This window comes from Muscardinus avellanarius, assembly GCF_963383645.1.
Source record: "Muscardinus avellanarius genome assembly, chromosome: 16".
In the NCBI taxonomy this organism is placed as follows: Eukaryota; Metazoa; Chordata; class Mammalia; order Rodentia; family Gliridae; genus Muscardinus; species Muscardinus avellanarius.
The window spans coordinates 27,638,325-27,661,474 of record NC_137802.1 but is presented as its reverse complement, the minus strand read 5'-3'; the positions used below and the strand labels follow the sequence as shown (position 1 = coordinate 27,661,474).

Genomic DNA, 23,150 nt, shown 5'->3' with positions numbered 1-23,150 from the left:
CTTGGAGGTAGAATGTTCCTGTGTTTAACCCCCAGTAGGACAAAAGGAGGAGAAGGAAGAAGAGGAGAAGGAAGACGAAGAGGAGGAGGAGGAGGAAGACGAGGAGGAAGAGGAGGAGGAAGACGAGGAGGAGGAGGAGGAAGACGAGGAGGAGGAGGAGGAAGACGAGGAGGAAGAGGAGGAGGAAGACGAGGAGGAGGAGGAGGAAGACGAGGAGGAAGAGGAGGAGGAAGAGGAGGAGGAAGACGAGGAGGAGGAGGAGGAGGAAGAGGAGGAGGAAGACGAGGAGGAGGAGGAGGAGGAAGACGAGGAGGAAGAGGAGGAGGAAGACGAGGAGGAGGAGGAGGAGGAAGACGAGGAGGAAGAGGAGGAGGAAGACGAGGAGGAGGAGGAGGAAGAGGAGGAGGAAGAGGAGGAGGAAGACGAGGAGGAGGAGGAGGAAGACGAGGAGGACGAGGAGGAAGACGAGGAGGAGGAGGAGGAAGACGAGGAGGAGGAGGAGGAAGACGAGGAGGAGGAGGAGGAAGACGAGGAGGAAGACGAGGAGGAGGAGGAGGAAGACGAGGAGGAGGAGGAGGAAGACGAGGAGGAGGAGGAGGAAGACGAGGAGGAAGACGAGGAGGAGGAGGAGGAAGACGAGGAGGAAGAGGAGGAGGAAGACGAGGAGGAGGAGGAGGAAGAGGAGGAGGAAGACGAGGAGGAGAAGAGGGGGAGGAAGAGGAGGAGGAAGAGATGCGGTGTAAGCTTCATCAGGCTTTCTCTGGGTGAGTCTGAGTTCTAAAGCCACCAGTGCATGGGGTGGGGTAGGGCCGAGGTGGTCCTCAGGGTGGTCCTAGAAGGGGTGCTCTCTGGCCAGCTCAGCCCAGGCTTCCGAGGGAGGGGACGGTTAGGGCAGGCGGCGGGGCCAGACGGTCCAGCCAGACCAGGGCTTTGACATCTGTACAGCTTGGCCTAGCCACCTATGGCTTAATCAGAGTTGACTTACTGCCCAAAGATACAAGTAGAGGATCTTTTTATTTTTATTTTTTATTTTTGCTTTTGTACTGGGGATTGAGCCCGGGAGCATTGTACCTGAGTCATACCCCCCAGCTCTTTTTACTTTTTATTTTGAAACAGGGTCTTGCTAAGTGGCTAAGGCTGGCCTGAAACCTGTGATCCTCCTGTCTCAGCCTCCCGAGTCCTGAATTACAGGTGTGGACCACTTCACCCGGCTTAGAGGATCTTTTTACGTTTATGGAAGCTCTGAGCCTTAGCATAAGGAAGTTATTTGTGTATTTTTCTTAGTGGAGATAGATACATGTTGGAACATAGAAAACAGTACCGGGCTCCTGTGTAAGTAGAAAGGATTCAGGAAGGCTTCCCCTGAGCCGTGGAAGGCCCTGTGCCCACCAGTGCGGGCACTGCCCCGCCCGCATCTCCCCGCCACGGCTGAATTACAGCTCTGCTGCCAGAAAGTCTTTTTAGAAGTTAAAAGTGCTATTGTCAAAGTGGTTTTAGAGCAGCTGCTTCAGGATGGACAGAGGGAGCAGCAGTGGGTGGGGCTTTGGGCACACGGAGAGCTTGATGACTGGGCTTCGTGTTGGCAAAGGACTTTCTGGCCAGGCACAGAAACCATGGAGGCCCAGGCTGAGCCCAGAGTGCCAGCACGCCCCCTTGTCTCGGCTATCAGGGAGCTGCTTGAGCACAACCTTGCAAAGAGCTGCTGGCCCACAGAAGGGAGGACGGAGGGAGGGGAAGAGGGGCCAAAGGGAAAAGGCAGAACTCAACCCTACCTCCCTCCAGACTGCGACACCAGTTCTATGGAGGAAAGCTCTCCTTGTGAAAGTCAAATACAGTAAATAAAAATAAAATAGGATGTTTCAGGATCTTGGGTAGGAGAGTTTTCCAAGCACTACACTAAAGGATAATGCCATCAAGGGAAAGACTGAGGAATTAGCTATAAAAAAAAAAAACTTAAAATTTTACTATAGTAAATAAATGACAAGGTAAAAAAAAAAAAAGGCATCATCAAAAAGTCAATATTTCGCCAGGCGTGGTGGCGCACGCTTATAATCCCAGCATTCGGGAGGCTGAGACCAGAGGATCACGGTTCACGGACAGCCTCAGATACTTAGTGAGGCCCTCTGCAACTCAGTGAGACCCTGTTTCAAAATAAAGAATAAAAAATAGGGCAGGGGGTGTGGCTCGGAGGTCGAATGCCCCTGGGTTCCATCCCCAGACCCGCAAAAAAAAAAAAAAAAAAAAAAAAAAGTTAACATTTCTAGTGTTTCTAGTTCTTAAAAATCACTAAAAATGAACACATCCATAGAAACCAGGGTGAGTAGTATGGACAGGAAAATCATGTAGAAAGAATGCATTATTGTTGTTGTTGTTGTTGTTGTTATTATTATTATTATTATTATTATTATTATTATTTTGAACCAGATGTGGTGGTGCACACTTGGAATCCCAGTACTTGGGAGGCTAAGACAGGAGGATTCCAGGTTCAAGGCCAACCTCAGCAAATTAGTTGAAACCTTCTGCAACTTAGATCTCAGTTTCCAAATAAAGAATGAAATAGGGTTGGGGGGTTAGCTCAGAAGTAGAATACTCTTGGGTTCTATCCCCAGTACAATGAATAAATAAATAAATAAATAAATAAATAAATAAATATAAAAAATAAAACAAAGGGGAATAAGAATCTGACACAGTCCTGAAGGAATTCCTGGAAAGGAATTTGGCAGATGCATTAGAAGTTTTAATATTTTGCATCCTTTTGATAAATAGTTTCCACTTACCAGAATTTATCCCAGGAGTTGGCAGATTTTTTTCTGTAAAGGGTAGATAGTAAATATTTCAGAATTTGTAGTCCACACGGACTGTGGCAATTGCGCTCAGCTCTTTGCCTCTGTGCCCTTGGGTTCTGCATTTTGTGTTTAATCAACGACGGATTGAAAATATTAAAAAGAAAGAGGAAAAAACCTGGGAGTGTAGCTCAGTGGTAGATACCATGCTTAGCATATGTAGGCCCTGGTTCAATCTCCAGCAGCAAAAAGAAAAAAATATCACCTGAACTGAACATGTACAGAGTGTGTGTGTGTGTGTGTGTGTGTGTGTGTGTGTGTGTTACTGTGGATGGAACCGAGGGGCATTCTGCCTCCAAGATACACCCCCAGCTCTATTTTTTATTCTTTATTTTGAAACAGGGTCTCACTAAATTTCATAGGACCTCACTAAATAGCTGAGTCTGTCCTGGAACCTCGATCTTCCTGTCTCAGCCTCCTAAGTACTGGATTATAAGTATCCACCACCACACCCAGCTCAGACTTTTCTTCTCCTCCCCCCCCCCCCCAGTACTGAGGATTGAACCCAGGGCATTCTGGAGATAGAACCTGTGAGCATTCAACCTCCGAGCTATACCCCAGCCCTATTTTTTATTCTTTATTTTGAAACAGGGTCTCACTGAGTTGCAAAGGGCTTCACTAAGTAGCTGAGGCTGGCCACAAACCCGTGGTCCTTATGTCTTGGCCTCCCAAGCATGCGCCACCATGCCTAGCTTATTCCTTGTTTTTGAAACAGGATCTCCCTAAGTTGTAGAGGGTCTCGCCAAGTAGCTGAGGCTGGCCGTGAACCTATGACCCTCTTGTCTCTGCCTCCCAGGTACTGGGATTACGAGCATGCACGGCCACACCTGGCTCTCGTCATTATCGCTTAACCAGTACAGTATAACGACCACTTACTACCACAGATTCCTCCTTAGAACTAATAGGGAGGTTAAGAAGGGTTGTCAGGACAAGATCAACACCAAAAATCAAAACTCTTCCTATCTACCAGCAAACCAGTTAGGAAAAGTCATAGCAATAAGATCATGCATATAAGAGCAATTAGAAATTCTGAAATGTAGTGTCCCCAAACGAGAAATGTGCAAAAGCTATCTGAAAAAGTCATGGAACTTTCCTGGAGGGCATGCGAGAGGCCAGAATCGCTAGTCGAAGGCCTGTGAGACCAGTTATTTGGAGGCTGAGGCAAAGGAATTCCAGGTTGAGGCAGCCCTGGCAACTTAGGGAGACCTTGTCACAAAGCAAAACAATACAGCTTTGGGGATGTGGCACAGTGGTAGAACACTACTGGGTTCAATCCCAGTACAGACCAAAAAAAAATAATAATAATAATAAAATAAAATAAATAAATAAGTCAAAATAAATAAAGAGCTATACTATGTTCCTAGATGATGAAACTCAGTGCTCAGTGGTTAGGGCATGTTCAATCTTTCTTTCTTTCTGTCTTTCTTTCTTTCTTTCTTTCTTTCTTTTTTTTTTTTTTTTACGATACTGGGAATTGAAGCAAGGGGCATTCTACCTCCCAGCTACACCCCCTACCCCCCAGGAACAGCTGGGTCTTAGGAGGGACTCCCAGGGCAACCTTCCCCATGTCCCCTGCAACTCCTTTGAGTGGTTCTGCACTCCTGGGGGGGGGGGGAGGAACTCACTCAACAGCTGCCTGACAGTGGGGTGCCAAGCCTTCAGGAAAATACAAGGACACAGACAAGCCGCCTGGCCTGTAAAGTCCGGAGCTGGTGCCACGCGGGCTACCTGGATGCACTTGTGCTGGTCCAGGGTCTGAAGAACAGCCAAGGCCCTGAGGTGCCCAGGGTCCAGGGCTTCGCAGGGCCTGGGCGAGGGGTGTGGTGGGCAAGGTGCTCCTTGGGGGGCTGGGGTAGTAGCTGTCTACTGTCTACTAGCCATCCAGCATTAAAGCATTCCCCACAACCCACACTGAGCTGTGACATCGGTGACACAGAGGCCTCGCCACACACTGAGGGGCGTCTTCCCCCTCCATAAAAGGCATAACCCGTCTCTCACGGATCCTGGGGCAGCACCCCAAATCACTCCTCAGATATGCATTCCCAGGGGTACCAGGAAGCCTGTATAGGAAAGAGCAGGATCTCACTAGCTTCAGGCTCAGGCTGACCTCTAGGGGACGGCTGGGACACCGCAGGGCACTGCAGACCTGCCTGGCCTGGCTGTGATCCGCCCCTGCTGTAACAGGTGGCCCTTGGACTGTCCCTTTCTCCTCTCCCAGCACTCTGGAGCACGGGGAAGGAACAGTGCCCAGCTCACCCATGCTGTCCCGCTGAGCAGAGGGAAAGGGCCACCCACATGTCCACCATGCGCTGCTGCAGAACTGGGCCCTGGCCAGCACAGCCACCTGGCAGGGCCAGACCTTATGTGGGAGACAGAAAGGAGTTTGCTGGGAGAAACTTAAAACCAAAGCCACAGGCAGTTACAATCGCAAAGTCCCCTGGGACAGTGAGAAGCGCAGCAGAGCTGCTGAGGACGTGGCCCTCCTGCCTCTGGAAGCTCAAGCTCGGAATGTAGAGGAGCGTTTCCTTCAGGGGGAAACGCGCCCTCTGGGAGGCCAGCTCCGCCCTCCTATTTCTTATTTCTTTTTCTTTTCTTCTGGTACTGGGGATTGAACTAAAGGGCACTCTGTCACTGAGCTACATCCCTAGCCCTATTTATTTTATTTTGAGACAGGGTCTAAGTAGCCCAGGCTGGCCTTGAACTTGTGATCCTCTTGTCTCAGCTTCCTAAGTAGTTTGGGTTATAGACATGTGCCACCATACCTATAACTAACTTTTTTATTTTCTTTTTTGCGGTGCTGGGGATGGAACCCACAGCATCTCAAAAGCTAGGCAATGGCTCTACCAACCCCCAGCCCTAGAAGTACATCCTTGTAAAGGGTCTCACTAAGTAGCTGAGGCAGTCTGTGAACCGTGATCCTCCTGTCTCAGCCTCCTAAGTACTGGAATTACAAGGGCGCACCACCATGCCTGGCTCCCAATTTTTTTTATATTCTTTCTTTATTTTTATTTATTCTATTTTATTATTATTATTATTATTATTATTATTATTTTTTTTTTTTTTTTTTTTTTGGTGGTACTGGGATTCTTGGAAGCCCTTCTACTTCCGGGCTACACTCCCAGACCTACTATATATATATTTGGAAACAGGGTCTCTTAAGCCAGCGCGGCTGGCTTTGAACCTGCACGATCCTCCTGTCTCCGCCTCCCAAGCGCGGGGATTACAAGTGTGCGCCACCACGCCCGGCTATATTCTTTATTTTGAAACAGGGTCTCATTAAGTTGCAGAGAGGTTCAGAAATTACTGAGGTTGTTCATGAATCTGCGATCCTCCTGTCTCAGGCTCCCAGCTACTGGGATTACAAGCCTCAGCCACCATGCCTAGCTGTAGATCTGTCTTTTCACAGCGCCTTGGCCTCCTCCTCTATGACTTGCTTGGCTGCCTTCGGCAGTATGGTCCTCCTATGGACTCCCTCTCTCCCAGTCCTGCCCACAGAACCCAACTCTGACCCCATTGCCCAGAGAGATCCCTGGAGGCCCACAGTGATTCCAGTGACTTCTGGGGTTCTGCACCTCCCTTAGCTATAAGTGACATTTGAGTTTGGGGGATCTGGAAGAGACAAGACACCAAGCAGAGATGGAGATGAGGTTTTGGAGCTGGCCTGGTTGAGAAACCAAAATAGTACTCTTCTAGCACCTCAGCCAGAAGGGAGCCTGGAGATTGTCAACGAGTGCATCTTAAACCGTTTCTCTGTAGGATGAAACTGCAAATGTTCGGAAAAACATGTTCCATGTTTTATAATAAGCATACATTGGGCAATGCTAATGGTGGAACGGAGCGTGAGAGCTGTGTTGGGATGTGTGGTCCTTGTCCTCGCTTCCTGGTGCAGAACTCCTGATACCCTTGGAATTCCCTGGTAGAGGGGCCTTCATTCCTAGCAACCCCTTTTCCCCACACTTGAGTTTATGCCAACAAGGTAACTCAAGGCGGGAATTCTCGATGGCTGCAGGATGGCGCTGGTCACCACAAAGACCGCACAGGGTTAGAAGGTGAGACTTTAGCCCACCTCGCCCCACCTCCAGGGGCCTGGGGACTGGGTCATAAACTCTTGGACAACTAGATTCAGGGAGCTTTGGGGTTGGTAGACACGTTGATGTGCTGGGAAGCTCATGTGCACAGGAGGTGTAGAAGTGTGCACCAGCCTTTCCTATACATTGTCCGGTGCGTCTCTCCTTTTGACTGTTCCTGAGTTTTATGATAAAGTGAAAATCCCAAGTACAGCATTTTCCTAATTTGTTCTAGTGAATTTGTAGTTGGCCAGGCAGAATCGAGGTTGGCATGTGAAGCAGGGACAGTCTTATGGGATTGTCCCTTGACTCTGCAGTACCTCTAGGAAGTATCAAGTTGGACTGAATGGCTGGACATTCCAGTAGGGCCAAAGAATTAGTGAGTAAGTTGTTTTGTGGTGGGGGAACCACATAGGGACCCATCGGCTCAAAGACTGACAAACAGGAGAAAAGGGAAAAAAGCCCAGTCTTGCCTGCCTGGCCTCAAGTCCCTCCGTGGGCCTCAGATTCTCCTCGGCACCAGAGTGGCCAAGGTCAGTGGTCTGTGAGGACCTCCAGATCTGACACGCTCAGCTGTGGCTTCCTAAGAGGCTTCAGTGCACCTGCCCCCCCACGCTTTCTTGACTGTGAAGCCAAGGGTCATAGAGGGAGTCTGGGTCCTCCTAGATGCCACAAAAGCAAAGCAATGCAGAGAAAGAAAGTCACCAGCGCAGGAGGCCCAAGGCCGCGTCCTACCTGCTCCACACACTCGGGGATCTCGCGCGCGCAAGGCAGCGTCCCCGCACCCTCCATGGACAGCACATCCTTCAGCAGCTCCTCGCACCCTGTGGGTAGACAGACAGACGTGAGCGATGGGAGCCTCGGCCTGGCACGGCTGCTCTGCTCTGGCCAATGGGCCTGGGTGGGAAGGGCTGGAGGTGGCCATTGTCTCCAAGAGGCCAGCTGACCATTCACAGACAAGAAGGAGCACCCAGGCCTGGGAAGCTGGTCCAGGGCTCCGCAGAGGGAGGTGGAACTGGCCCTCCACCCCGAGGTGTTCTGCCATGGGGACCAAGCCCAACAGGGGACACACAGAGGAGGGCTGAGGGCCACTGGGCCAGGGAATGAAGGCAGACTGCCTGGAGGAGGAGTGAAAGACCACACTGCCCTGCCTAGCTCTTGGGGATTTGCACACACAGTACCCCGAGGCTGAGCACACCTCAACAAGCCAAAACACTCAAGAGTCTAGGGCACGGCCATTCCCGAGGATGGGCTGGCTCCACCTCCAGCTAACCCGTTGCACAGGCTGCTGGGTTCTTCAACAAATGCCCCAATAATATCCTGGGTGGTGCCTCGCACGGGCTCATGGCAGGCACAGTCTGTGGTGTCCCAAAGATTCAGACAAACACATTTCAGAAAACCTTCATGGGGGGGAGGGGTGCTCACTTAACCTCTCTGCTCACACCCCTCCGCCCCTCCTTTCTGCTAGAGGAATTGGCTTTCTTCTCACCTCTCAGAACTCCAAGGAACCCCACAGAGCGGTCCCTGATCTGACCCCACAAGGCCAGGAAAGCATGGCTTCCTTCCTAGGCGAGAGGCACCTCGGGCCTCCTAGAGATGGCTGTTTTCTCTGGGCAGCCAGCGGAGACCTCAGCAGCTTGCCCTGGCTACTGACCTGAGACAGTCTCTCCCAACAAACAGCTTATTAGTAAGTTAGAGTGGACATATTTTGACTCGTGGGCGTTTCTTGCAAATGACCTTGGAATTTGGAAAAAAGTAAGAGAGGGATTTCACATTGATTGGGGGGGGCAGGAAAGAGAGGAATTAGGTGAGGAATTAAGAGGAAAGAGGGGAGGAAACAAATTGGGGAGCCCTCGTAGGAGGGAGGGGGAAGGGCGGCTGGCTCCATCCTGGTGGGGCCAGAGGGGCCGGAGCTGGGCTGAAGCAGGAGGCTCCTTCCTGGGAAGCTCCCCAGGACTGTGCTCATCCCAGAGGGAGAGAGAGGGAAGCAAAACAGAGACGAGCTTTCTCCAGAGACCAGACCAGGGGAGGGCAGAAAGGACTGCTCTCAGTCCAGGCATCCCTGACGCGGGTTGGGACACCGTGGCGGAGGTTCAGCGACACCCACAGCCCCACACACTGTCAACAGCTGGCCCAGCTGCAGGAGCCTATGACCCCCTCATGGGGGCCAGACAGCCCACCTGTGGGGCTGCCTCAGGCTCTGTGTTCCATGGAGTGGAATCCCAGCTGTGGCCCATGCCCTGCTGGACAGCACCCCAGAGAGCCCCATGGCCCCGCCAGGGACTCACCTTTCATGGCGAACACCCCACGGCAAAAGTCCTTGAAGTTGATTCTCCCCAGGTCGTTGGGATCCAGATATTTCACAAGTTTTTCTACCTGAGGGAAGGAAAGAGGACGGGTGTGAGAGACCCAGGGCACTGGGTGGGTGGGGGGCTGGAACAGAGGGGCCACTGACAAGCCGGGAAGACAGCAGGTCCCCAGCCCTGTGCTTCCAGGGTCTGCACCAAGCCCAGGGCAGCTGTGGGGTCAGTTCATTCCCCACGGGCCTGGACCTGTGAGCGAGGAGCAGCCACAGGGCTCCGCGGCCCAGGGCGTGGTTCCCACAGGGCTCCCCCTCCAAGGTGGCCCCACAACGCCGCCATGTTGAAAGCAAAGCCTTGGCCGTACTGTTTTAAAACAGGAGTTTCTTTCACATGTGCACAAACCCATTGCATTTAAAAAAAAGCCAGAAACCCAATGTTTCCCACTTTTCTTTCAAAGGATAGTTTAATCACATTTAAGGAAAAAAAAATCTCTGTAGTTTATAAGTCTGAGACCCTTGGTCAAATTCCCCTTTTCCAACTAGAAGAAAATAGTATGTGACATATGCATTAATAATTTAAAATTACAAATTAAATAAGGCTCAAGGTAAAACCCAAGCTCTGTCTGTGGGTGCTCTAAAAAGGACAGCACACGGGGGGCGGGGGGTGTTCTGGACCGTGGCTGACGGTCTATTTTTGTTTTGTTTTGGGGGTCTTGCTGTGTTGTCCATGCTGGCCCTTGGCCCCTTGCCTCAGCCTCCTGAGTAGCCGGGACTACAGGCGTGTAGCTGGGCTTTTGGGTACGCTTAACATTTGCTACTGCAACTCATCTACACTGTGTAGATGACGGCGGCTTGTCTGGGCTCTGGGGTCCTTGACTTTCTTGTTCCTAGCCACTCCCTCCAACATGCCACCTCGGCCACGGGGACCCAGGGCACCCCAGTCACTGCCTCCGCCACCCCTTGCTCAGCACCTCTTTCCCCTCACTGCGCGGCTGTTCAGCATCACTGGGGCTGCTCCCTCACACCACGTCCAATCCGCACCCCACTGTGTCCCGGCGCCACCTTCCTTTCCACATCACCCTTCCGACCCACCTGGCCACACCACCGTGGCCCTCCTAAACGATACAAGCCTCCGAGTTCATCTACCTCTTCAGCCTCCAGCCCTCTCCAGTTCATCACTGCCATTCCAGTTGAAATCAGGTCACCCCCGCACGGGGCAGGATCCTGAGGTCCGGGCCATGGGCCCCGACCCTGGGCAGATGGGCAGGCGCTGGCGGGGCACCCTTAGGTGACCTCCTCCCCACCCGGAAGGACCCTGAGGTCTGGGCCTCTGGCCCCGACCCTGGGCAGATGGGCAGGTGCTGGTGGGGCACCCTTAGGAGACCCCCTCCCCACCCAGAAGGACCCTGAGGTCCGGGCCTTGGGCGGATAGGCAGGTGCTGGCGGGGCACCCTTAGGCAACCCCACCCCACACACCTAGAATGAAAAAAAATTTTCACCATTACCAAGTGCCTGATCACACATCCTCCCCAAACCACACATACGCTCTTTTCTTATTTAAAAAAAGGGGGAAGCCGGGTGTGGTGGCGCACGCTTGTAATCCCCACGCTTGGGAGGCTGAGACAGGAGGATCGCACAGGTTGGAAGCCAGCCTCAGCTGCTTAGTGAGGCTCTCAGCAACTTAGTGAGACCCTGTTTCCAAATAAAATATAAAAAAGGTCTGGGAGTATAGCCCGGAAGTAGAAAGCCTCTGGGTTCCACCCCCAGTACCACCCAAAAAAAGGGGGGGGGGAATATTTGAGAGGGGTTAAGATGGCCGAGGCGACAGGTAGAATATTGGAGATGTAGACAAAACATACACATCTGAACTGGAGCTTTTGGAAAAATTCCCCGTGAAGGAGGATTGAGGCTTCTCTACATCTTTAAGAGTCCTGGACTTCACCTGTAAGGAGAGAGTCTAGCGGAGACCTAGGAGGAAGGCGGTGGCGGCAGCAGTGGCCGAGATGGCGGTGGAGACTTGTCTTTGGGAGAGGCAGACATCTGATCCAACCCACCCTGATCCTCTGAAGAAATTACCCCAAAGGTCGAATGCTACTGTCGCACAGGATTAGGAACACTGGACATTATGCGGTATGGGAAAAGAACTTGGGAAAGATTTGAAATGGTGGAGACAGTCGCATTGGCAGCGGCAAGTACTTAAGGGAGGCAGAGATCTGACATAATACACCTGGAACTTCTGAAGAAATTACCTCAGAGGTGGAATACTACCACCACGCACCTCAGGAACGTGGGACAACCTGCTGGGTGAAGAGGGGGCTCAGATCAGAGCCTGCCGTGAGGCAAGGCAGGTGATGGGGCCTCCGAGGCTGGGATCGGAGCCTACCGTGGGGTTAGGTCGGTGCCGGGGCCAGTGAGGCCGAGATTGGAGCATGCCGTGAGGCAAGGCCGGTGCTGAGGCCTCCGAGGCCAGGCTTGGAGCCTGCCAAGGGTTTAGGCTGGTGCTGGGGCCAGCGAGGCCATGGTTCAGAGCCTGCTGTGAGACAAGGCTGGTACTGGGGCCTCCGAGGTTGGGATTGGAGCCAGCTAATGCGTTAGGCCAGTACAAGAGCCAATAAGGCTGGGATTGAAGCCTGCCATGAGGCAAGGCTGGAGCTGAGGCCTCCGAGGTCGGGATTGGAGCCTGCCGAGGGGTTAGGCCAGTGCCAGGGCCATTGAGGCCAGGATTGGAGCCTGCTGTGAGGCAAGGCCGGTGCCGGGGCCTCCGAGGCCTGGATAGGAGCCTGCCGAGGGGCTAGACCGGTGCCGGGGCCAGCGAGGCCGGATCGGAGCCTGCCTTAAGATATGGCCGGTTCTGGGGCCTCCAAGGCCGGGATTGGAGCCTGCCGAGGGGTGAGGTCAGTGCCAGGGCCAACAAGGTCGGGTTCAGAGCCTGCCGTAATGAAGGCCGGTGCTGAGGCCTCCGAGGCAGGGATCGGCGCCAGCTGAGGGGTTAGGCCGGTGCCAGGGCCAGCAAGGTCAGGATTGGAGCCTGACGTGAGGCAAGACCGGTGCTGGGACCTCCGAGGCTGGGATCGGACTCTGCCAAGGGGTAAGGCCAGTGCCAGGGCCAGCGAGGCTGGGATTGGAAACTGCCGTGAGGCAAGGATGGAGCTGGGATGTACGAGACCAGGATAGGAGCCTGCCGAGTGGTTAGGCCAGTGCCAGGGTCAGCGAGGCCGGGATCGGAGCCTGTCGTGAGGCTAGGCCGGTGCTGGGGCCTCTGAGGCCGGGAGAGGAGCCAGCAGAGGGGTTAGTTCGGTGCAGGGGCCAGCGAGGCCAGGATCAGGGCCTCCCATGAGGCAAGGCTGGTGCTGGAGCCAGCGAGGTCGGGATAAGAGTTCTCCGGGTGGCCAGGCCACTACTGGGGCCGTCAAGAGTGGGATCGGAACTTGCAATGCGGCATGCACAGAGAGATAGCACAGAAAATAAAATCCAGATGCTTCCCCTAATTAGTAAGAACTAGGAGGGAAGGGGTAACAGGAGGAGGTTGAGTAGTAGAAAAGGCCCTATTGAGAAGCAATTAAGGTGAGCAATTAGTGGGGAAGGGATGGGGGAGGATGGAATCTCTTTAAAACTCATGAGGTACGTAAACAGTTATGTCAAAGATAATCACCAATTAAGCATGGGATCGAGGGGTGGGGAGGGAATGGGATGGGGATTGAATGAGGGCTTATTGGATGATATATGCCTGTATATCCTCTCAAGTCTTGTACTCCAAAGTGATGTATGACTACAAAATAATAATAATAAAAAATAATAAAAAAAAGAAAAAGAAATCAGGTCACCCCCTCCTTGGCTTAAAATTTCCCAAGCCGAGCGTCATGGCACATGCTTATAATCCCGGTACTTGGGAGACAGAGACAAGAGGATCGTAGATTCACAGACAGCCTCAGCTACTAAGTGAGACCCTCTTTCCAAATAAGAAATAAAATAGGCCTGGGGGTAGAATGCCCCTGGGTTCCATCCCTAGTACCATAAAACTGAACACAAACAAAAACTTCTTAGCTACTTTTCCATTACTTAGGATAGAATCCAAACTGCACGTCATGGCCTACAAGGCTCTGTTTGATCTTCAGCCTTCTCCTCCCTCCATCACACTTCCCTCCAGCCACACTGGCCTTCCACCAGCTTCTCAAATGAGAGAGAGAGAAAGAGAGAGAGAGAGAGAGAGAGAGAGAGAGAGAGAGAGAGAGAGAAGGAAATGAAACACAGGACCTTACACAGACTAAGTACATACTGTACCACTGAGCTAAACCCAGGGTGTTTTTGTTTGTGTGTTTGTTTGCTTGCTTTTTTTTTTTTTTTGGTGGTACTGGGGTTCCTGGAAGCCCTTCTACCTCCGGGCTACACTCTCAGACCTATTTTTGCATTTTTATTTGGAAACAGGGTCTCCTAAGCCAGCGCGCGGGGCTAGCTTCGAACCTGCGCGATCCTCCTGTTTCTGCCTCTCAAGCGCGGGGATTACAAGCGTGCGCCACCACGCCCGGCTATTTGCTTGCTTATTTTAAGAGATGGGGTCTTGCCAGGTGTGGTGGTGCATGCCTGTAATTCCAGTATTTGGGAGGCTGAGACAGGAGGATCATGGGCTCGAGGGCAGCCTCAACAACACAGCAAGACCCTCGGTAACATTGCTAGATCCAGTTTCAAAATAAAAATAAATAAAAGGGGCTGAGGGTATAGCTCAGAGGTAGAAATGGAACCCGGGTTGGGGGGGGACCCAGAGGATTTAGTTTAGACCTTCATCAATGCCCTGTATGAGAGAGACAGAGACAGGGAGAGAGAGGGAGAGAGAGAGGGAGAGAGAGAGAGAGAGACACGCTCAAGTTCCCTGCCTGCCTCAGCCTCCCAATTAAAGTGGCTGGGTGTACTGGTGTGCACCTCCACACCTGCTCTGTCCTCTGTACCTTGAATGCCTGCCCTCCCTGCTCATCATCTGGCAATTTCTATTCATCCTTGTATACCTCTATTAAATGTCTCCACCCAGAAAAGCCCTCCTAACCACCCCACCTGATTAGGGCCCCCTGCTGGCATCCTGCCTTTCAGCACTCTAAACTTTCCTTCAATGATTGTGCAATTTGTAATTATATGGTCACCTGATAATTCGATGGGTGTACATCTCTCCTCTGTAGAGTAAGCTCCCTGAGGGCAAGGCACCCGCCTGTCTCCAGCAGATTATTATGATTGGCCCATTGTAGAAACCCCACAAATATTAGTTGAATAAATGAATATAAATGGTTCTACAAAAAATCTAAGTTGTTGAGGCTTTTATGTTTAACAGTTGCCAAATGATTCTCTGTAAAGATGTCTTAATTTAGTCCTCAGTCAGAGTACCTGACTCCAAACTTGCCAGCCCCGGGTATATTCTTCCTAATAATTTTGGCAACTAGAAGAATTTTATAAGAAGTATCTTTTCCCAGCCGGGCGTGGTGGCGCACGCTTGTAATCCCAGCATTCGGGAGGCTGAGACCAGAGGATTGCAGATCGCGGACAGCCTCAGCTACTTAGTGAAGCCCTCCGCAACTTAGATGAGACCCTGTTTCAAAATAAAGAATAAAAAATAGGGCAAGGGGTGTAGCCCGGAGGTCAAATGCCTCTGGGTTCCATACCCAGACCTGCAAAAAAAAAAAAAAAAAAAGAATTATCTTTTCCCATCCTCCGAATTTCATGATCCTAACATTGCCTCCCAAAGCTTGTTTCCTAATTAGCCTAACTTCAGCGGCAGCTCCTCCGTATCACACATTCGTTCATTCACTGATCATTTGTTTGTTCATCCATTCCTTCAACACTGAGCACGGAGCGCCTCCTACAGCCAGGTGCTCCGTGGGGGCTGACAGATAGGTGCTGGTTTGGCTGGCTAATCACGCCCAGTCACAGGGACATACAACCACACTTATGTTACACGTAGGCACACTTGTTGTCAGGACCTCATGCCCCTAGTAATCACCAGCAGCATCTACCACCTGGCAGGGCAGGACCAGCTGTTTGCAGAATTCTCTCCGGCTGGGTTGCAGATGATAGATACAAAAACATCCCTGACCCGCGCAGAGCCCAGCACGTCGGAAAGGACCTCCTGCCACCGCTGACTGTGAGCAGCAGCACAGCCTGGCACCGCTCCCGCCCTGCCTGTGGCACACCGAAGTCCCATCCTGGGCAGATTCATCTGTCTACGAAGACTGCTTGCTTCCTGCCCAGCCATACGGCTGTGGCCGCTGCAGCAGAGTCCAAAGCCCTGGTCACTGCAGTGGCCTGCCGTCATGGGCCCAGCGGGCAAGAGCCCTCCACGACTACCTCCCGCCTCCATGAGCGTGGTGGCGCTGTGCTTGGCCACTCTGGCGTGAGTGCAGGGGTGAGGAGCGGGCAGAGCAGCTGTGCACCCCTGCTGACACCTGACCGCTGCCCCGCAGGATCCTGGGAAGGGCCTGCGGAATTTCAGTGGAGGAGCAGGGAGGCTTCTTTGCCAGCTCCTGGCCGTGCTTCCTCTGCACTGCAGCTGCCACCCCACCTCACCCAGCCGTGGCAGCCGCTGACACTGCCAGGCGGTGACGTGGCTTCTGAGAATAGCAATGCCAGGTGCCACCTGCAGGCTGCGAGGGCGCCCACCCACAGCCCAGCCGGTGGCTGCCTCTCCCCCTGCCCTCTCCTCACACGTGTACAGCGAGGCTGTGATGGTATCCTGAGCCCCAAGCCTCCGGGCACACCTCTCCATCCTCTCCAAGGTCAGGGGCTTTGCCTTAATTATCTCTGATGCAAGTCGGGGGCGGAGTCTGGCCCAGCGTATAGGATGACTGATAAAGAGCCCAACTTCAAACACACCCAAGAGGCAATAGGCTTCTGTAATCAATGCGTCCATAACTCCCTGGGGCTAGGAACACTGCTGGGGCAGGCTGTCCACTCCCCTATCCCCAGGGACAGCCAGCCCAGAACAGGGTGGGGTGGAGAGTGTGTGTGTGTGCGCGCGCGCGTGCTGAGGATAGAGCTCACAGGTATTCTACCTCTGAGCTATTCTCACAGCCCTATTTTATTTTTTATTTGGAAACAGGGTCTCATTTAGTTGCAAGAGCCTAGCTAAGTTGCTACGGCGGCTGAGATCCCGCAATCCTCCTGTCTCAGTCTCCCAAGGATTACAGGTGTACACCACCGTACCGGGCTGCTGGGTTGTTTAATGACAGACAGATGGAGTCTTGGGGTCCATAGCATAGTCAGCTGAGCCCCCTGAGCAGTGGCCCAGGCTGTGGTTGGGGGCTTGTATTTGCTGGGAGCCCCCCCCCCCATGGCTTCTCCCATGGGTTTTTCAGAGAGCAGCAATCTCAGGACACTAGTAAACGACCAGACAGCACTTGTAGGAAACAAGATCATTGCAAATTTCTTGTAACAGCACATACTGTTTAGTGTACACAAAAATCATAACCGTAGGTGCAATGATTTAAAATAATAGCGTCATTAAGCACACAGTATGAACAATCCATACAACAATCTAAATAGCATAGTCTCCCATTTTACAGTTGGGGAAACTGAGGCTCGGGGAGGTTAAACCTAAGTTGGCTACAGAGTTTGATTGTTTTTGGAACTGGAGGTTAAACCCAGCAGTGTTCTACCTCAGATCTAAACCCCCAGCTCTCTTTTATTTTTTTATTTTTATTTTGAAAGAGGGTCTCCTGCCGGGCGTGGTGGCGCACGCTTGTAATCCCTGCGCTTGGGAGGCAGAGACAGGAGGATCGCGCAGGTTCGAAGCCAGCCGCGCGCGCTGGCTTAGGAGACCCTGTTTCCAAAATGAAAATGTAAAAATAGGTCTGGGAGTGTAGCCCGGAGGTAGAAGGGCTTCCAGGAACCCCAGTACCACCAAAAAAAAAAAAGAGGGTCTCCTAAGTTGCTAAGGGTTTCACTAAGATTTTGAGGTGACCTCAAATCTGTAATCTTTCAGTCTCAGCCTCCCAAGCACTGAGATTACAGGTATGCATGCACCACCATTCCTGGCTCCGCGGTTAACTCTTGAACTCAGGTCTTATTGATCCGGCCTCTGCTGTCTCCCTGCACTCCTGCCAGGGGGCATGGCCTCACCTGGGCCAGAGGCGGGCTGTGCAGTTTGCATCAAAAAGCTTCACCCTCAGCAGAACGTGGTGGCGTGGTGGCGCAGGCTGGTAATCCCAGCAGCTGGGAGGCTGAGACAGGAGGATCGGGGTTCGTGGACAGCCTCAGCTACTCAGTGAGGCCCCTCTCCAACTCAGTGAGACCCTGTTTCAAAATGAAGAATATAAAATAGGGTTTGGGGTGTAGCTCGGAGGTAGAATGCCCCTGGGTTCCATCCCCAGTACCGCGGGAAAAAAAAAAAAAAAAAGCTTCACCCTCGTGGCTGGGGCCCCACCCTGCGCATGGAGGGGCTCAGCCTTCCTGGACACTGCTAACGTTTCGCAACGTGGCCCCAGGGCTGCGTTCTGCTGATCAGCCCTTTCCTAAGGTCTTGCTCAAGCCCACACAGGAGTCCCACAGACACCCAGGCAATGTTCTTGCTGACCCTGGTCCCGGCAGGGCGCTGGGGGCGAGCGCACACTTGGGTAGGCTGTCCAGCTCCCCCGCCCCAGCTCCCCGGCGAGGAGAGGGAGGGGCTGGGACTGGCAGGGATAACAGCAGCAGCCCGTCTCTGAAGTGCCCACAGCTGGGCTGCCGAGCTTGCTGCCAGGAAAATTGGTTGTTTTACTGCCTGTAAAATATTGATCTTTCCTTTTGTGGGCCTCTCAATTGCCAGGCTTCCCCTTCTATTTCTGTTGCCTTTCTCTCCAGGCTGACTCCCCCCTTCATTCCCTGGGGTCACATCTCCTCTAGCTTGGACCAGACGGTGCAGGAGGCTCCTTGTGTGGTCGCGCTGGCTGCCAGCAGATCCTCCCTGTCTGTATCCAGCCGCCCCCGCCTCCCTCGGTGGGTGCAGGCAAGCGGGCTCTTGTCTCCTGTGAACAAGAGATGACACACCACTGTGTGGTACCAAATAAAGGTTAGCCATTCCTATTACCAATTAGTCGCTGAGCGACTCTGCCACCATGCCAGGCACTGTCCTGCCAGGTACGTGTGAATGTATTAAGTCTGCTAACTGCCTGGGCAAGGGTACTGTTTTTATCCCTAGTTCACAGGTGAGGAAACAGAACAGGGCTCAGGCACTCAGGATTAGGTCACATGGCTGCTTGGAGGCGGCACAGAGGCAGCTGGGCTCCAGAGTTCACCCTCTGAGTCAGCAATTACCAGCATTTTTGTAAAATAATTATGATCACTATTATTATTACTACTATTCCTTTGGTGCTGAGGATTGAACCCAAGGGGTCTGTTCTACCTCTGAGTTACAACCCCAGTCTTATTTTATTTTTTAATTTGGAAACCGGTTCTCATTAAGTTGCAGAAAGCCTCTCTAAGTAGCTGAGACCGGCCGTGAACCTGCAATCCTCTCTCAGCCCCCCAAGTACTGGAATTATAAGAGTGCCCCTCCACTCCCAGCTGTGATCACTGTTATTATTGTCACAAGTTTGGGGCTTGCTCTGACCAGGAAAAGAACAAATCTGTATTCCATTTTGTTTTTATCTAGAAAAGCTACCATTGGTACAGGGAACCCTTGCTTAGAAATTTGAATACTAAAGGGAAAATTCAATTCAAGATGTTGTACTGGTGTTGGAATGCCAGTTAGTGTCCTACACAAGGCTTACAGATGGACTTAAGATTGGCTAGTTAGATGCCAATATTAAAAACCAACGGAGCTCCGGGCTAGGTGGCATGGGCCACCTAGCTGAGAAGGATGAGACAGTCGGGTGGCAGACTCAAAGCCAGCCTCAGCAAGTTAGACCCTCAGCAACTTACGAAGACTCTGTTTCAAAATTAATAAAAGTAAAAGGGCTAGTACACACCTGTAATTCTAGTATTTGGGAGGCTGAGACAGGACTTCAGGTTTGAGGACAGCCTCAGTAGTAAAAACAAAAAACAAAAAACAAAAAACAAAAAACAAAAAACAAACAAAAAAAAACACCTTTCTGATGAGAAGTTGGGAAATTGGGAGGAAAACCCCCACCCCCACCATGTGCATGCATGTGCTAGGGACTGAGCCCGGGGACATTCTACCTCTGAGCCTACCTCCAGCCCTATTTTATTTTTCCTTTTGAAACAGGGCCTTACTATATTGCTGAGGCTGTCTTTGAACCTGTGACCCTCCTGCCTCAGCCTCCCAAGTACAAGAATTACAGGTGTGTCACCACACTCGCAGAAAGGATTCCCTTTTCTAACAGATAGAAGGAGATAAATGCCCTGCTTTGTGTTTCCACTCTCCCAGGCCTTCCCCACGAGGCAAGTCCAACCCCCAGAGCTGGGCAGCAGCAGCCACAGTAGCGGTGTTGGGTGGGGGGGGCACGAGGGACTGAACTCTAGGAGAGGGAGGAAGCCTTTCTGCCCGGAAAGAAAAACTAGGAGCAGGAGCCCCTGGGAGCTGGAAAGGTTGAAGCACAGAGAGGAGGGAGCGGGGAACGGGATCTGTAGGGTGGTGTTTGGAATCCTAGGCCCATCCCTGAGCTGTGCCTGCACAGAGCTGACTTGGAACAACCCACAGGGTTTCAGAAGTGAACGACAATGTGGACCAAGCCGACGGCCCTCTGCAGTGTGCACACTTGAGGTGGATTTGAATAGCACCGCACAGCCTTTGAAAATTGAACTGGCCTTAGAAACCGGGCTCCCAGAGGCAGGCTGGGATCTGAGGCTTCAACCCACCTAGATTGATTTCCTGATTAAAAAGAAACCAATGAGCCTGGCGTGGTGGCACATGCTGTAATCCCAGTACTTGGGAGGCTGAGACAGGAGGATCAAAGATGTGAGGACAGCCTCAGCAACATAGTGAAGCCCTTTGCAACTCAGTGTGACCCTGTTTCAAACTAAAGAATTAAATTAGGGCTGGGGGTATAACTTGAAGGTAGAATGCCCCTGGGTTCCATCCCCAGTACTGCAAACAAACAAACAAACAAACAAACAAAAAACAAAAAGACCCAACTGACAAAATTCAACATTCATTCATGATAAAACAAACAAATTCTGGAAGGGAACTTCCTTAACCTTCCCAATCCTAGAGAAATGAAAACTTACACACACAAGCATGCACACACACACACACACACACACGTGTGCACGTGCGCACGCTGTACTCAAAAGTCCACAGCAGCATTATCCATAATTACCCTAAACTAGAAACATCCTAAATTTCCTCCAAGTGAATAGATAAGCAAAGTGTTCTGAGCCGGGCGTGGTGGCGCACGCTTGTGATCTCCGCACTTGGGAGGCTGAGACAGGAGGATCGCACAGGTTCGAAGCCAGCCCCAGCTACTTAGTGAGGATCTCGGCAACGTAGTGAGACCCTGTTTCCAAATAAAATATAAAATGGGTCTGGGAGTATGCCTGGAGGTAGAAAGCCCCTGGGTTCCACCCCCAGTATTACAAAAAAAAAAAAAAAAAGAATCTCAAAGACATTTTGTTAAGTGAAAAAGCCAGCCCAAAAGCTTCTGTACTATGAGATTCCACTTAGGTGGAAATGACAGAACTATAACTACCAAGGACAGGTGCCCAGGTCGGAGGAGAGGGAGCTGAAGACGAAAAGCAGAGGGAATCTGAGGATGAGCTGATCACCCTGAACCTGACATCCCCGCCCTGCCCTGAAACTGTGAGCTTTACTGTATATAAAGTGTGTGTACGCGTGCGTATGCAGTGTGCACTATACCTCCAAACCTGCCTTATTTTTAAATTTTGAAACAGAGTTTCACTAAGTTGAGGAGGGCCTCAGCAACTTGCTGAGGCTGGCTGGGAACCTGAGATCCTCCCATTCCAGCATCTTAAAAACTGGGATTACAGGCACCACCACACCTGGATTATTATTATTGTTGTTGTTGTTGTTGTTGTTATTATTATTATTGTTATTATTAGTAGTAGTATTATTTTGCAGTACTGGGGATAGAACCCAGGGGCATTCTATCTCCAAGCTACACCCCCACCCTATTTTTTATTCTTTATTTTGAAACAGGGTTTCGTTGAGTTGCAGAGAGCCTCACTAAGTAGCTGAGGCTGTCCTTGAACTACAGTCCTCCTGTCTCAGCCTCGCAGATGCTGGGAGGATTACAAGTGTGCGCCACCACACCAGCTTCATTTTTTTTTTTTTTTTTTTTTTTTTTGTGGTACTGGGGATGGAACCCAGGTGCCTTCTACCTCCGGGCTACACTCCCAGACTTCCAGACCTATTTTATATTTTATTTGAAACAAGGTCTCTTAAGCCAGCTGATGCTGGCTTTGAACCTGTGTGATCCTCCTATCTCAGCCTCCCAAGTGCGGGGATTACAAGCCTGTACCACCATGCCCGGCATGCTTAATTTTTTTTTTTTTTTTTAACCAAGGAAAATGCACACACACAAAATTGGGCTATCTGGCTTTTTTTTTTTTTTTAATTTTTTACTGGAGGTTGAACCCAGAGGGATTTGACCTCTGAGCTATACCCCCAGCCCTATTTTATTTTTACTTTTTGAAACAGGTCTCCTGAGTTGCTGTGGGTCTTGCTAAATTGCAAAGGCTGGTCACAGACCTCCAATCCTCCTGTCTCAGCCTCCCAAATTCTGGCCCTACCACACCTGGCTCTCTAATCTTTTCTTTTCTTTTCTTTTGGTGGTACTGGGGTTCCTGGAAACCCTTCTACTTCTGGGCTACACTCCCAGACCTATTTTATATTTTTATTTGGAAACAGGGTCTCTTAAACCAGAACGGCTGGCTTCAAACCTGTGCGATCCTCCTGTCTCCGCCTCCCAAGTGCGGGGATTACGAGCGTGCGCCACCACGCCCGGCTCTCTGGTTTTCTTGAACAATAAGAATGGGCAACATGGGGCCCATATTCCCTCCTAGAAATGGTGGGAAAGGGAGGCCCAGCAAGCTCTTCTTCTTCTTTTTTTGGGGGGGTACTGGGGATAGATCTCAGGGGCATTCTACCTCCAAGCTACTTCCCCAGCCTTAATGAGACCCTAAGTTGCAGAGAGCCTAAATAGCTGAGGCCGGCCGCAAACCTGCCATCCTCCTGTCTCAGCCTCCAAGTCCTGGGACGCAAGCGTGCAGCCCCACGCCTGGCTTGCTCTTCATTTTTAGCTGCCGTCAAGCTTGTTCCTCCCCCCACCCTGGTGGCTGGGATTACAGGTGTCGGGTGTGCACCACCACCCCGGGCTCCAGCAGAATCTTCAGACAAGGCATGGGCTCTGCCCCCCAGTTCACAGTAGTAACCCCCAAACTGGGTCCCATACAAAGCTCCGTGCACCCCACCCAGGCGGCTCCCACACCTTAGAGTCTGCTCAACAGCTTTGACCAAGGGGGGCCATTCTCCTCTGGCAGCCCCCGCTCCAGGGCACCAGGGGGAAGGGAGAAGGGGGAGGTCCCCAGGCCCTGGCTCTGCTCCCCTCCGGGCGGGTCCTCCCAACCCCTTCTCCCAGCTGCTTGTTTATCCACTTTCCCAGGCTGTCCGGCTGCCCGGTGTCAGGCACACAATGGGGCCCTGTACTGGGGACCCGCAGCACAAAGGGCTCAGGCAGCCTCCAGCCTCTCCACTGATTCTCAGGAGGGGAGGGCGGGAGCCAGGCAGGGGCTTCGCGGCAAAAACAGGGGCCGAGAGAGCAGTTTCCAAAGAGGGTCCTGCCGGTCCCCGCACCCTGGGCAGCGGAGGGTCCCGTGGAGTAGTCGGAGCACGGCTGCACATGTCGAGGGTGGCACAGCCCACACCGGGCTTTAATACAGAATCACTCTGTGGCCCTGGGCAAGTCACGGCACCACCCCGGCCCTCAGTTTCCTGATCTATAGCTTCATACGGACCAGCTCTCAGGTTGAGAATCAAGTGAGGTGGTGTCTGATAAATAAAGAGCA

The 23,150-nt window shown here is 51.9% G+C and overlaps 1 protein-coding gene across 1 annotated transcript in view; it reads right to left on the bottom strand.

The window, feature by feature from the left end:
- The window catches only part of RAB11FIP4 (RAB11 family interacting protein 4), a gene marked incomplete at both ends in the record, with an annotated part of 126,897 nt that overhangs the window by 78,695 nt on the left and 25,052 nt on the right, over positions 1-23,150 (bottom strand). Inside the window, 2 exons of the mRNA XM_080712141.1 lie at positions 7,646-7,734; positions 9,199-9,286. Of these exons, the coding sequence (XP_080568267.1) occupies positions 7,646-7,734; positions 9,199-9,286 (177 nt within the window). The remainder of the gene's footprint in view (positions 1-7,645; positions 7,735-9,198; positions 9,287-23,150) is intronic.